Raw genomic sequence first — 15,380 nt, 5'->3', positions numbered from 1 at the left:
CTGTTTCCTTGCGCTGTCTCGCAAACGCGGGAGACAGCGACAAAGCAAAAAAAAAAAAAAAAAAAAATAATAATGATAATAATAATAATAATAGTAATAATAATGATAATGATAATAATAATATTAATAATAATAATAATAATAATAATAATAATGATAATAATGATAATGATAATAATGATAATAATAATAATAATACTAATACTAATTATTTATTTATACTTTGTCGCTGTCTCCCGCGTTTCGAGGTAGCGCAAGGAAACAGACGAAAGAAATGGCCCCCCCCCCCCCCCCCATACACATGTATATACATACGTCCACACACGCAAATATACATACCTACACAGCTTTCCATGGTTTACCCCAGACGCTTCACATGCCTTGATTCAATCCACTGACAGCACGTCAACCCCGGTATACCACATCGCTCCAATTCACTCTATTCCTTGCCCTCCTTTCACCCTCCTGCATGTTCAGGCCCCGATCACACAAAATCTTTTTCACTCCATCTTTCCACCTCCAATTTGGTCTCCCTCTTCTCCTCGTTCCCTCCACCTCCGACACATATATCCTCTTGGTCAATCTTTCCTCACTCATTCTCTCCATGTGCCCAAACCACTTCAAAACACCCTCTTCTGCTCTCTCAAGCACGCTCTTTTTATTTCCACACATCTCTCTTACCCTTACGTTACTCACTCGATCAAACCACCTCACACCACACATTGTCCTCAAACATCTCATTTCCAGCACATCCATCCTCCTGCGCACAACTCTATCCATAGCCCACGCCTCGCAACCATACAACATTGTTGGAACCACTATTCCTTCAAACATACCCATTTTTGCTTTCCGAGATAATGTTCTCGACTTCCACACATTCTTCAAGGCCCCCAGAATTTTCGCCCCCTCCCCCACCCTATGATCCACTTCCGCTTCCATGGTTCCATCCGCTGCCAGATCCACTCCCAGATATCTAAAACACTTCACTTCCTCCAGTTTTTCTCCATTCAAACTCACCTCCCAATTGACTTGACCCTCAACCCTACTGTACCTAATAACCTTGCTCTTATTCACATTTACTCTTAACTTTCTTCTTTCACACACTTTACCAAACTCAGTCACCAGCTTCTGCAGTTTCTCACATGAATCAGCCACCATCGCTGTATCATCAGCGAACAACAACTGACTCACTTCCTAAGCTCTCTCATCCCCAACAGACTTCATACTTGCCCCTATTCCAAAACTCTTGCATTCACCTCCCTAACAACCCCATCCATAAACAAATTAAACAACCATGGAGACATCACACACCCCTGCCGCAAACCTACATTCACTGAGAACCAATCACTTTCCTCTCTTCCTACACGTACACATGCCTTACATCCTCGATAAAAACTTTTCACTGCTTCTAACAACTTTCCTCCCACACCATATATTCTTAATACCTTCCACAGAGCATCCCTATCAACTCTATCATGTGCCTTCTCCAGATCCATAAATGCTACATACAAATCCATTTGCTTTTCTAAGTATTTCTCACATACATTCTTCAAAGCAAACACCTGATCCACACATCCTCTACCACTTCTGAAACCACACTGCTCTTCCCCAATCTGATGCTCTGTACATGCCTTCACCCTCTCAATCAATACCCTCCCATATAATTTACCAGGAATACTCAACAAACTTATACCTCTGTAATTTGAGCACTCACTCTTATCCCCTTTGCCTTTGTACAATGGCACTATGCACGCATTCCGCCAATCCTCAGGCACCTCAACATGAATCATACATACATTAAATAACCTTACCAACCAGTCAACAATACAGTCACCCCCTTTTTTAATAAATTCCACTGCAATACCATCCAAACCTGCTGCCTTGCCGGCTTTCATCTTCCGCAAAGCTTTCACTACCTCTTCTCTGTTTACCAAATCATTTTCCCTAACCCTCTCACTTTGCACACCACCTCGACCAAAACACCCTATATCTGCCACTCTATCATCAAACACATTCAACAAACCTTCAAAATACTCACTCCATCTCCTTCTCACATCACCACTACTTGTTATCACCTCCCCATTTGCGCCCTTCACTAATACTAATAATAATAATAATAATAATAATAATAATGATAATAATGATAATAATAATAATAATAATAATAATAATAATAGTAATAATAATAATAATAATAATAATAATAATAGTAATAATAATGATAATAATAATAATAATAATAATAATAATAATAATAATAATAATAATAATAATGACAATAAGAATGATAATAATAATAATGATACATATTTAATGTACCCTTAACTTAAGCGCAGTACTCCTTCACTAAGCCCTCCTCAAAACATTTTCATCTTCACTACACCCTTATCTTCACTACGTACCTACGGGTCAGGGCAAAGGCAACCTTGAGTACACTCTCATCTCCAGTATACTGTGATCTTCACTGCACACTCACAGGTCAGGTCAAAGGCAATCTTCACCACCCTAATCTTCATCCTTATCTACCGTACACCCTCATCTTCATCCTTATCTACCGTACACCCTCATCTTCATCCTTATCTACCGTACACCCTCATCTTCATCCTTATCTACCGTACACCCTCATCTTCATCCTTATCTACCGTACACCCTCATCTTCATCCTTATCTACCGTACACCCTCATCTTCATCCTTATCTAGCGTACAACCTCATCTTCGCTATATCCCTTGACACCCGTGGCCTTCAACCAAGTCTTACAGATTGGGTTAAAGACTGTCTTTACCATACCCTTGACACCATTGCCTTGACGTCAGGTCAAAGGTCATCTTCGTTAACATCATTTTCACTACACCCTCGACACCACTGGCCTTTCACATGACCTTTACTGGTGTAGTCAAAACACATCTTCGTTGTCTCGGAATAAAAGAACGTCTGAGGGTTGGAGATAAACAAGAAACGAAGCAACATCTGGCGTCTCTCTTCTTTGCAGGGTGACACAACCAAGATGTCTCCTTCCCTGCGGAAGATAGACAAGAAAAAAACAAAGGCGATGTTTCCAGCCGTACGTAGGGGGGGGGGGGGGGGGAGACGTATGTGTGTGGGGCCATTTACGGTCCAAATGGCTTGTGGTGTTTTTGTGTGAACACGTTGGTGGGGCTGTATAGGTGCTGCATAGCGTTAAAAGGTCGTGTTTTCGGCGAGACATGTTGGTGAACGGGAGGAAATGGCACATTCCCGTCTGCTATGGCGGTACAGCGTGTCATGACGGGAGGACTGAAGCAGGATGGTGTCATTTGGTGTCATATGGCGATGATCTGCCTAGTGTGGTGGGGTTAAAGTGGGGTTTCCTCGCCAGTGTTGTTAGTGGCACATGGTGGTAAGTCATCGTGGTGTCATATGGTGATGAGTCATCGTGGTGTCACATGGTGGTACGTCATCGTGATGTCATATGGTGGTAAGACATCGTGGTGTCACATGATGATACGTCATCGTGATGTCATATGGTGGTAAGTCATCGTGGTGTCACATGGTGGTACGTCATCGTGGTGTCATATGGTGATGAGTCATCGTAGTGTCACATGGTGGTAAGTAATTGTGGTGTCATATGGTGATAAGTCATCGTGGTGTCACATGGTGATACGTCATCGTGATGTCATATGGTGGTAAGTCATCGTGGTGTCACATAGTGGTAAGTCATCGTGGTGTCACATGGTGGTAAGTCATCGTGGTGTCACATGGTGGTAAGTCATCGTGGTGTCACATGGTAAGTCATGGTGGTGTCATATGGTGATGAGTCATCGTGGTGTCACATGGTGGTGAGTCATCGTGATGTCACATGGTGGTAAGTCATCGTGGTGTCACATGGTGGTACGTCATCGTGGTGTCACATGGTGATAAGTCATTGTGGTGTCACATGGTGGTAAGTCATCGTGGTGTCACATGGTGATAAATCATTGTGGTGTCACATGGTGGTAAGTCATCGTGGTGTCACATGGTGGTAAGTCATCGTGGTGTCACATGGTGGTACGTCATCGTGGTGTCACATGGTGGTACGTCATCGTGGTGTCACATGGTGGTGAGTCATCGTGATGTCACATGGTGGTAAGTCATCGTGGTGTCACATGGTGGTACGTCATCGTGGTGTCACATGGTGATAAGTCATTGTGGTGTCACATGGTGGTAAGTCATCGTGGTGTCACATGGTGATAAATCATTGTGGTGTCACATGGTGGTAAGTCATCGTGGTGTCACATGGTGGTAAGTCATCGTGGTGTCACATGGTGGTACGTCATCGTGGTGTCACATGGTGGTACGTCATCGTGGTGTCACATGGTGGTGAGTCATCGTGATGTCACATGGTGGTAAGTCATCGTGGTGTCACATGGTGGTACGTCATCGTGGTGTCACATGGTGATAAGTCATTGTGGTGTCACATGGTGGTAAGTCATCGTGGTGTCACATGGTGATAAATCATTGTGGTGTCACATGGTGGTAAGTCATCGTGGTGTCACATGGTGGTAAGTCATCGTGGTGTCACATGGTGGTACGTCATCGTGTTGTCAAATGGTGGTAAGTCATCGTGGTGTCACATGGTTGGTAAGTCATCGTGGTGTCACATGGTGGTAAGTCATCGTGGTGTCACATGGTGGTGCATCGTGGTGTCACATGGTGGTAAGTCATCGTGGTGTCACATGGTGGTAAGTCATCGTGGTGTCACATGGTGGTAAGTCATCGTGGTGTCATAATGGGGTGAGCTGATGTCGTGTCATTTGGGTTTAGGTTCTCTGCTCGCCAGCCGACGTAAAGAGGATGTTTTTATGTGTGGCGTGAGAGACGAAGTTAAACCATTACAAAGATAATGAGGATTGTCTAGTGTGGAGCGTCAGCCTTTATTTGATTATTTGTGGGTTGTTTTTGAGCCTGTCTGCTGTGGCCGGGATCTGGGAGGCCGTCATCGTCCAGTTACACCCCCACGGAAACGGTCGACAGACGCTCACCTGACAACGTCTGCCCAACGAAAGGATAACATGGCAATGTAGATACTTGGGTAGTGGCGCGGGTGTGGCCCAGAGAGAGAAATAGAACTAGTGTGTGGCACAGACCTACGAAAGCTGGTATATGTGGGTCGGACGGACGAAAGCTAGTGTATGTGGGACACGCACGAAAGCTGATGTATGTGGGACAGAGACACGAAAGCTGCCGTGTGTGGGTCATACGCACGAAAGCTGCCGTATATGGCAAAGACGCCCGAAAGCTTCCGTATGTGGGACAGACGTACGAAAGCTGGTATATGTGGGTCGGACGTACGAAGGCTGGTATATGTGGGTCGGCCGTGCGAAAGCTGGTGTATGTGGGACAGACGTACGAAAGCTGGTGTATGAGGGACAGACCTACGAAAGCTGGTGTATGTGGGACAGACATACGAAAGCTGGTGTATGTGGGACAGACGTACGAAAGCTCGTGTATGAGGGACAGACCTACGAAAGCTGGTGTATGTGGGACAGACGTACGAAAGCTCGTGTATGTGGGACAGACCTACGAAAGCTGGTGTATGTGGGACAGACGTACGAAAGCTCGTGTATGTGGGGCAGACGTACGAAAGCTGCCATATGAGGGACAGACGTAGGAAAGCTGGTGTATGTGAGACAGACGTCGGAAAGCTGATGTATGTGGGACAGACGTACGAAAATTGATGCATGTGGGACGGACGTACGAAAGCTATTGTATGTAGGATAGATGTACGAAAGCTGCCGTCTGTGGGACATAAGTGCGAAAGCTGCTGTATGCAGTACAGACGCACGAAAGCTATTTATGTAGGACAGACTTACGAAAGCTGCCTTATGTGGAACACACGCACGAAAGCTGGTGTATGTCGGACAGAGGCACGAAAGCTGCCGTACATGGGACAGATGCACGAAAGCTGCCGTATGTGAGAAAGACGCACGAAAGCTTCCGTGTGTGGGAAAGACGCACGAAAGCTTACGTATGTGCGACAGACGTACGAAAGCTGGTTTATGTGGGACAGACGCCCGAAAGCTTCCATATGTGGGACAGACGTACGAAAGCTGGTGTATGTGGGACAGACGCCGAAAGCTGCCGTATGTGGGAAAGGCGCACGAAAGCTTCCGTATGGGGGGACAGACGTACGAAAGCTAGTGTATGTGGGGCAGAGACGCACGAAAGCTGCCGTATGAGGGACAGATGTAGGAAAGCTGGTGTATGTGGGACAGACGTCGGAAAGCTGATGTATGTGGGACAGACGTACGAAAGCTGGTGTATGTGGGACAGACGTCGGAAAGCTGATGTATGCGGGACAGACGTACGAAAGCTGGTGTATGTGGGACAGACGGAAAGCTGATGTATGTGGGACAGACGTACGAAAGCTGGTGTATGTGGGACAGACTTAGGGAAGCTGGTGTATGTGGGACAGACGTCGGAAAGCTGATGTATGTGGGACAGACGTAGGAAAGCTGCCGTATGAGGGACAGACGTAGGAAAGCTGGTGTATGTGGGACAGACGTAGGAAAGCTGGTGTATGTGGGACAGATGTACGAAAGCTGCTTTATGTAGGACAGACTTACGAAAGCTGGTGTATATGGTACAGACGTACGAAAGCTGCCGTACGTGGGACAGATGCACGACAGTGGGTGTGTGTGGGACAGACTCACGAAAGCTGCCGTATGTGGGAGAGACGCACGAAAGCTGCCGTGTATGGGAGAGACACACGAAAGCTGCCGTATGTGGGACAGACGTATGAAAGCTGCCGTATGTGGGACATACATACGAAAGCTGGTGTATGTGGGACAGACGCAGGAAAGCTTCCATTCATCTTTGCTCAGAACGCTGGGTAAAGTTTACGCCTCTGGCCTACTTCTCCGCAGGGCCTGGGATGATGATGACCTTGTGCTGTGGTTCACTAGCTCGATATCTCTGGCCGAAGCCGACGAGGGTGAGAGCCGCAGAAGGCTTGCGGCTTACTATGATGGCCGTGGATGCAGTCTAGGTTTGCTAACGAGGTAGCGGGCGTCAGAGGAGGCCCGAATGTCATCACGCTAATGAGGGTCTATTATAGATCTGGCAACCTGCGTGGCACTGGGACCAGTGGAGAGTAGCGCTGATGAAGGACCAGACGGGTCTGGCCAGCTCAATGTAGAATATTTTTCTAGAGTTTCATAGGTTAGTCACTGGCTCTGATGGGACACTTGACCTTGTAACTGGCCTCCATAAGAAAAGGAGGTCTCTTTACTTGGATTTTGCAATTCAAGTTTTTTCTTTACCTTATTCTTACCTATTTATTCTACCTGTTCCTTTGTATTGCTCTCTGAATCTCAGAGTATTCCTGCCTTATGTCATGTTCTGATGTGTCATTCTGCAGCTTGCTCGTCTGCCTTGTGTAGTTGACTGCATGGTCTGTCGCTCGTACAGAGGCTCTACAGATCCTCAACTGTTCGTTGATATGAGGACCTCTGTATTGCCTCTTCAGCCTCCTTGACTTTATTGCTACCCAGAGACACAAGAACCTCTCTGGCTCTGGTCTCCATTGATTCCACCAAAGCTTTCGACTTAGTCAGCCATAAACAAATCATCGGCAAAGCCATCACCATCGAGCTTCGAAGTTATCTCCTCCCCATGGCTTGCAGACGCTCCTCAGTGAGCGTCGTCAAGCTGCCTGCTTGTGATGGGGCCATCTCCACCTTCCTCCGCTCACGTACGTCTCTGGCGTTTCGTAGGACACGAAGACGAGGTCCTAGTGCTTCCCCCATCCTAATTAATGATGTCTTGATGGATAACCCTGCTCCATGAGAGAAGTGCGACCATTCTGCCATTTGGTGACGGCTTTACTTCTCCAGGATATCATAGCCCTCCAGACCACCATTAACAGCCGCCCCAAGTTGGACCATCGCCAGCAAGGGCGTCATCAACCGTCATGCACGTCAGCCTTACCTCCATCCCTCTCTCGCCCACGACCGTCTCACTAAACCCCAGCCTCCTCCAGGTTGTTCAGTCCACCATGATTCTAACCCTGTCACGCCCCCTTCTCTCTCACTTGGCCCCAGTCGCCTCTAGGTTGTTGAGTCCACCAGGCTTCCATTCCTGTTCCATCCCTCTACTTTCTGGCTAGACACCAGCCTCCTCCAGGTTGTCCAGTCAACCAAACTTGCCGGTGTCGTTCTGTTCGATGGGCTAAGCTGGAACGAACACTTCAGCACCATCGTCAAATCCTCCAGCTATCCTCCCTACATTCTTTGTAGACTCGAGACACTTGAACGCTCTTCGCCTGAAATCAAGACCACGTACTCTTATTCTTTCTGAACTCATCAGTTTCTTCCTCTTCCCTATCCACCACACAAACAGGGCTATTAGAAAAGGTGCAGAAAATGGCATACAAGATCACTCTCGGTCCCTTAAACACCATCTGTCAAGAGGCTCTCAACACATTGATTCTCCCGACTCTCTACAGCCATCATCATTATCACCTAGACCTCAACCTACGCTTCGGAAACAGGCCACAGCACCGCTCTCGCCATCGTCACATCCTGCCACTAAGAGATCCCTGGTCCCCAGGTTGCAGCAGGGCACCACAACCACAATGAACCTATTCCAGCTCGCACAATTACTCATCATTCTTATCATACTATGTAACGTCGTATGTTCAGCCATATATCCCCACCTAAGCCGTGATCATTTGCACTACCCATGTCTGTAAAGACGCGCATTGAGCCACACCCACATCTGTACGTCTGTAGGGGGTCTCGTGCACAGAGCCAGACCCACGTCTGTAAGGCTCCTCCTACTCAGACTGTCGACAGATCATTATAGTCCATGACAAATTACTGGAAAGAACTGGAAAGCTGTCGGAACCTTCCAGGAGGCAGGCCATTGTTGTTTCCAGAGCGTCTTTGGGGACTGGAATGGGAGGGGGCGATGGATGGACGGGGGGCGGGACTGGAAGCTGAACGGACGGGGAGGATAGGTAGCTGGGTAGATAGGTAGATGAATAGGGGGAAGTTGTCTGGTCTAGCTGTGGTCTGGTTCATTCCCGCTTGGACCTGGTTCTTTCCCACAGTGGTTCTGTTTGGTTCTGCAGAAGTTCTATGCCAGTTTGTGCAGCCTTGTTCGTCTACCTCTGAGCCCGGTTCACCTACCTCTGGGCCCGGTTCGCCTACCTCTGGGTCCGGTTCGCCTACCTCTGAGCCCTGTTCACCTACCTCTGAGCCCGTTTCGCCTACCTCTGGGCCCGGTTCGTCTACCTCTGGGCCCGGTTCACCTGCCTCTGGTTCCCGTTCGTCTACCTCTGAGCCCTGTTCACCTACCTTTGAGCCCGTTTCGCCTACCTCTGGGCCCGGTTCGTCTACCTCTGGGCCCGGTTCACCTACCTCTGGTCCCGGTTCGTCTACCTCTGAGCCCTGTTCACCTACCTCTGGGCCCGGTTCGCCTACCTCTGGGCCCGGTTCGCCTACCTCTGGGCCCGGTTCGTCTACCTCTGGGCCCGGTTCGCCTACCTCTTTGCCCGGTTCGTCTACCTCTGGGCCCGGTTCGCCTACCTCTGAGCCCTGTTCACCTAACTCTGGGCCCGGTTCACCTACCTCTGGGCCCGGTTCGTCTACCTTTGGGCCCGGTTCTCCTACCTCTGGGCCCGGTTCGTCTACCTCTGAACCCTGTTCACCTACCTCTGAGCCCTGTTCACCTACTTCTGGGCCCGGTTTGCCTACCTCTGGGCCCGTTTCGCCTACCTCTGGGCCCGGTTCGCCTACCTCTGGGCCTGGTTCGTCTACCTCTGGGCCCGGTTAGCCTACCTCTGAGCCCTGTTCACCTACCTCTGAGCCCTGTTCACCTACCTCTGGGCCCGGTTCGCCTACCTCTGGGACCGGTTCGCCTACCTCTGGGACCGGTTCGCCTATCTCTGGACCCGGTTCTGCCTCTTCAAACCCGGTTCACTTCCCTCTCTTGACCTGGTTCTGTCTCTTCTAAGCTGGTCTATCTCCTTCTTGGCCCGGTTCTGCTTTTTCTAGGCATGGTTCGCCTTCCTCTTGACCCGGTTCTGTCTCAACTTTAACCCGGTTCGCCTCTCACTGGACCCAGTTCTGCCTCCTCTAAGCTTCGTTTATCACCCTCTGAACCGGTTCTCCCTCTTCTGAGCTAGGTCCTTATCCTCCTAAGCCCAGCTCTTTCTCTCCCTTGGCCCGGTTCGCCCTCGTCTGGGCCTGGTTCGCCCTTCTCTGGGCCCGGTTCGCCCTCGCTGGGCACAGTTCGCCCTCCTTTGGGTCTTGTTTGCTCTCCTTTGGGCCCGGTTCACCCTCTTCTTGGCCCGGTTCACCCTCCTTTGGGCCCGGTTCGCCTTCCTCATGATCACTGAGTTGTGCCAATTTGGTCTAGACGTCAGCCCGGCACAAACTGCTAACGAGCATTCGATAGCACCCCCCCCCCCCCCCCCGTCACTCGTTACCAAGTGGATCTTCCTCCTCCCTCTCTCTCACTGAACATTCCCTGTGGGTCTTCCTCCCTCTCTCTCACTGAACATTCCCTGTGAGTCTTCCTCCCTCTCTCTCACTGAACATTCCCTGTGAGTCTTCCTCCCTCTCTCTCACTGAACATTCCCTGTGGGTCTTCCTCCCTCTCTCTCACTGAACATTCCCTGTGGGTCTTCCTCCCTCTCTCTCACTGAACATTCCCTGTGAGTCTTCCTCCCTCTCTCTCATTGAACATTCCCTGTGGGTCTTCCTCCGTCTCTCTCTCGCTCAACATTCCCTGTGAGTCTTCCTCCCTCTCTCTCATTGAACATTCCCTGTGGGTCTTCCTCCGTCTCTTTCTCACTCAACATTCCCTGTGGGTCTTCCTCCCTCTCTCTCACTGAACATTCCCTGTGAGTCTTCCTCCCTCTCTCTCACTGAACATTCCCTGTGGGTCTTCCTCCCTCTCTCTCACTGAACATTCCCTGTGAGTCTTCCTCCCTCTCTCTCACTCAACATTCCCTGTGGGTCTTCCTCCGTCTCCCTCTCACTCAACATTCCCTGTGGGTCTCCGTCTCTCTCACTCAGCACTCTTTGTGGGTCTTCCTCCGTGTCTCTCTAAACTCCCTGTGGGTCTTCCTCTGCCTCTCTACCTGCCGTTCGGATCTCTCTCTCTCTCTCTCTCTCTCTCTCTCTCTCTCTCTCTCTCTCTCTCTCTCTCTCTCTCTCTCTCTCTCTCTCTCTCTCTCTCTCTCTCGTGACTGCTTTTGTACGTCCGTTTCTGCTGGAGTCTTCCTGGAGTCGTGTGTGTGTTTCCTGTCAGCCATCGGCTCTTTTGCGTGGGTCGTGGCATTATTTCTTTTTTTTTCTTTCACTTGTTTTTCCCTGCACGTCCTTGTTCCTCGGGCCTGAGTCTGCCAACCCCTGTCTCTGGTGTTTGTTGTGTGGTTCCATCTACATCCACTCTCTCCTCTTGTGTTGGTTTAGGTGATTCATCTTGAAAGTCCTCCTCTTCCTCTGTGTATATATATTCTGTGGTTCGTCTTTATCGTCTTTGACTTTTGTAATTGGTCTGTGGTGCGTCTTTACTGCCCCCCCCCCCTTGTATTTTGTCTTTGTTCTGTAGTCTTTATTCTCCTATCTTTTTCTGCTTGCTCTCTGTTCTGTCTTTGTTGCCTGTGTCTCTCATGTGGTCTGGATTCATTGTCTGTATTTTCTGTGTTTTAGTTTTTGCTCATTATATTCTTTCGGTGATGGCTGTATACAGACACTGGAAGACTAGAGATGTAAACAAGAGCATCCAGACAAGCTCTGAAGCTGTATACAGACACGGGAGGGCACAAAGAATGAAAACATACCGTACAGACATACAGACAAGGAGAATACGTATAAGCAGAACACACACACACACACACACACACACACACAGAGTTCTTCCATAAGTTAATCTGAAATACTTTGTCTGTTAAAAAAAACATGCCATTAGGCTGAAGGGGAATCCATAAGAATCAGCTAATAAGAATGGCGAGGGAAGACAGATGGCACAGAATGGTAAGTCCAGTGACATATTCACAGTGGAGGACAACACAGCTCCAACTGCTAATGAGATAGGGATGGGCAGGAGGACGCTATGGTAGGCGGTGGCACAGTTAGGAAAAGAGGCCATAAGGTAGGGTACTGAAGGGTTTTGGTCTACCTCAGATGAAATCTGTTTCTCTCAAAGAGAGTAGGGAAATACTGGAGAAACCGCTTGCTATACAGAGAACATATGTAACACCAAGGTGGTGGTGCAAGAGTGCAAACATCGTGCCTCTTTTCTCAGGAAGGAGATCGGGGAATAGCCTTGTCTTGCAGGTCAGTATCTCTGACGACTGTGGTTTGTAGAAATACTGGGAAAGACATTCAGAAGATAAATGAACGGTTATTTACAAAGACGGAGCGACGTGGAGTCAGAGAAAAGATATGATACATAACAAATGTGTTAGACTTCCTGTGACAGAGTGAGGCATATTTTAGACAAATGAGAAGGAGAGCTGTGCGGTATGCTTTTAAGCTGCCAGATTACGTGTTACACTGTCCAACACAAGAGTATGGTAGAGGTGCTGGATTTCCAGAGAGGCATAAGGGGAAGCCTCTTTCGACAGGTCGAAAATGACTTCAGTGGAAGGAAACAGAGGACACATGCCAAAGGAGTCCTTTCTGAGTGGCGTGCTACTGGGGCTGTCTTATGGCCGTCGACAGAAGGGCTGGACCCATACCTGAACACGTTTGTGGACGAGGCCAAGCTTATGAGAGGAGTAAGAGATGGCACTAACATGAAAAGGGACTTCGACAAGTTGTGGCATTGGTGTGGTGCATGGCGGACGGGGTCCAGTGAGGTTCAAAGACACATTAATCAAGACTGGACAGAGTGAAAGAAGACCTCGGTATTACAATGATCTAACAGAAAATAAGGTGCATGAACCTGCTTGTGAAAGGGGACGATGTTGTAACCAACTCATCACCAGAAACACAGCCTCTGAAAATGAACGACTAAGTTATCAATGAAACAAACTGTCTACCTGTTACTTCTAGGGATGATCTAAGCACTTGAATAAGGCAATGTTCAATAGATAACTGAGCTTCAGTGGAAACCCAAGTTAGAACATGAGATCTCGACTCAGGTCACCATACTCGAAGACGCAAAAAGAGGGCAATAAAGATGGTGCCGGAAATTAGAGTGCTGAGCTACGGGGAGAAGTGAGAGGCCATGAAGTTGCTAGCCATGGGAAGGAGGAGAATGAGACCAGACGTGATCACAAACCTCGGGTTCCTAAAGGCGGCAGCAAACAGTTGTGCACAAGATGCCACAAAATCAAAAGATCAACTGATTACCATAGAAATAAAAAAAAAAAGCTGGAGATTTGTTAGAAAATGTGAAAAGAACTATTTTTAATGGTACAAGAGTTGTGGATGAGTGGAATAAGCTTAAAGATGAAGCTGTGAATGTAGACACGATACAAGAGTGTAAACATGGTTGTGGAGGAAGTCTGGAGGATGAGGCCCCAGGCGAGTGATGGGCGCACTAATATCCTGCGTGTGTATGCCCTCATTCCATCTCTCTTCCCTCAAGTTCGTTTCTCATTTAATGCGCGGACAGCCCAGTCACTGTTGATGGGACGGCAGAAAATGGAATGGAGATTTAAGTCTTTATTTTACGACGAGCAAAACATCCATTATGGTTTGTGATTCTCGTGTGTTGACGAAGCAAGAGGCGCTCAGTGAGGACTTCAGCTGGATCCGTCTGGTTGTTCGGTGAGGCACGTCTGCTGCTTCTTCCGGTGAGGCAACACACAGAAGGAGGGACTGCTGGTTCTGTGTAGGGTGTGCTACAGTCGACCATCACTGCACTTGTAAGCAATACTTTTAACTTTCAACACAAGGGTGGATGGGAATGTCAGCAGCTCTCAAACACAAGGTTATGTGTTACCGCCAACCCTCAACACCCGGGGCAACACAAGAGTAAGACATCACGTAGATTTTCAACACAACGACCGCACAAGTCTGGGACGCTGGTGAAACAATCCCTTGTGTTTCTTCTTGGAGTCCTTATGTCGTATGTTCACGCACGTCTCTCCTTCATAATCTCTCGTCCTTCCTGACCAGCGTCCACACTCCCTGCTTACGGAAAGGTCGACGGCCCTGTATCCTTAGGTAGATTCTGATGGCCTCAACCTTGGGGGAGCGACTGTATTTATTTCCAGTGAGGTCATCAGTTCACCGTGTGGTGAAGTGCCTGAGAGGAGAGGCGGCTCAAGGCATGGTGCCAAGGCTAGGTCGGGGGGCTAGTGCACACACACACACACACACACACACACACACACACACACACACCATCAAACAAACAGATCGTGTATCTCTTTTCCTTTCTATTCTCTCTCTCTCTCTCTCTCTCTCTCTCTCTCTCTCTCTCTCTCTCTCTCTCTCTCTCTCTCTCTCTCTCTCTCTCTCTCTCTCTCTCTCTCAGCTCTTCTAAACCTCCCTCGTCCCAGCCAGCTGCCCCAGCACGGCTCTCCTTCTGCTTCCACCCCCCATTCCTCTCCCCCCAGCTTCCTGTTTGCTCACGGTCCTGGGGGAAGAAACTCAATCAAATAATTTCCTGGCCTGGGGAGAGGGAGAGGGGATTTCCCCTGTCCCCAGCCTCCCCACCGCAGGCTCTGCTTGACCTTTCCCCTTCACGAGAGGTCACTGGCTGTCACGACTGACCCTGGCCTTATTCATAAGGTACTTTTATATACCACCTCCCCACCATTACTCCCCCCCCTCCCCCTCCCTTGTTGTGGAAGGTCGCGGCAGGGGGGGAGGGGGGGGACGCTGTGGATGGCTCTGCTGCCGGTTCGCTAATTGCTGGGGCTGTGGGATGAAGGCACTGTCTTCTTCTTGCTGTGGTTACGCCCACACCCACACAGCTACGTATAGAGAGCAGTACAATGCACTTTTCATTCCATGTGTGTAATTACGGTGGTTTTTGTCTCCTCCTCCAGACGAACCTTCATCATTGGATGCGACAGGGACGCTGGCCTCGTCATCGTCAGTAGTGTCCTCGCGTCACCTCCTGCAGGAGGCGTCCGAGGTGCCCCCGGAGGATGGGAAGCAGCAGGAAGAGGAAGAGGAGGAAATGGAGGAAGAGCTGGTGGTGAAGGAGGGTGATACTAACGTGGAGGAGTCGCCGTTCCCCCGGGAGAACTGCACCCCTCCGGCCATCGAGCAGTTCCCCCGGGGCTTCATGTCGGCCCAGGCTCGTAAGAACGGAGGCCTCATCGTCCACATCATCATCACGATCTACATGTTCGTCGGCATCGCCATCGTCTGCGACGAGTACTTCGTCCCTTCCTTGGAAATGATCTGCGACGGTGGGTGTACATTACTGGCTAACCCTTCCCCTTCTG

General features: G+C 49.1%; 1 protein-coding gene across 3 annotated transcripts in view; it reads left to right on the top strand.

The window, feature by feature from the left end:
- Nucleotides 1-15,380, top strand: part of LOC139763167 (probable sodium/potassium/calcium exchanger CG1090) — a 362,327-nt gene that overhangs the window by 140,468 nt on the left and 206,479 nt on the right. For all 3 annotated transcript variants that reach the window (XM_071688878.1, XM_071688880.1, XM_071688877.1), the window contains exon 3: nt 14,976-15,344. In XM_071688878.1, coding sequence (XP_071544979.1) covers nt 14,976-15,344 — 369 coding nt within the window. The remainder of the gene's footprint in view (nt 1-14,975; nt 15,345-15,380) is intronic.

Source organism: Panulirus ornatus, chromosome 46, assembly GCF_036320965.1.
Source record: "Panulirus ornatus isolate Po-2019 chromosome 46, ASM3632096v1, whole genome shotgun sequence".
In the NCBI taxonomy this organism is placed as follows: domain Eukaryota; kingdom Metazoa; phylum Arthropoda; class Malacostraca; order Decapoda; family Palinuridae; genus Panulirus; species Panulirus ornatus.
Note: the sequence above shows the minus strand (reverse complement) of the source record. Positions and strands in the feature narration are given on the sequence as shown.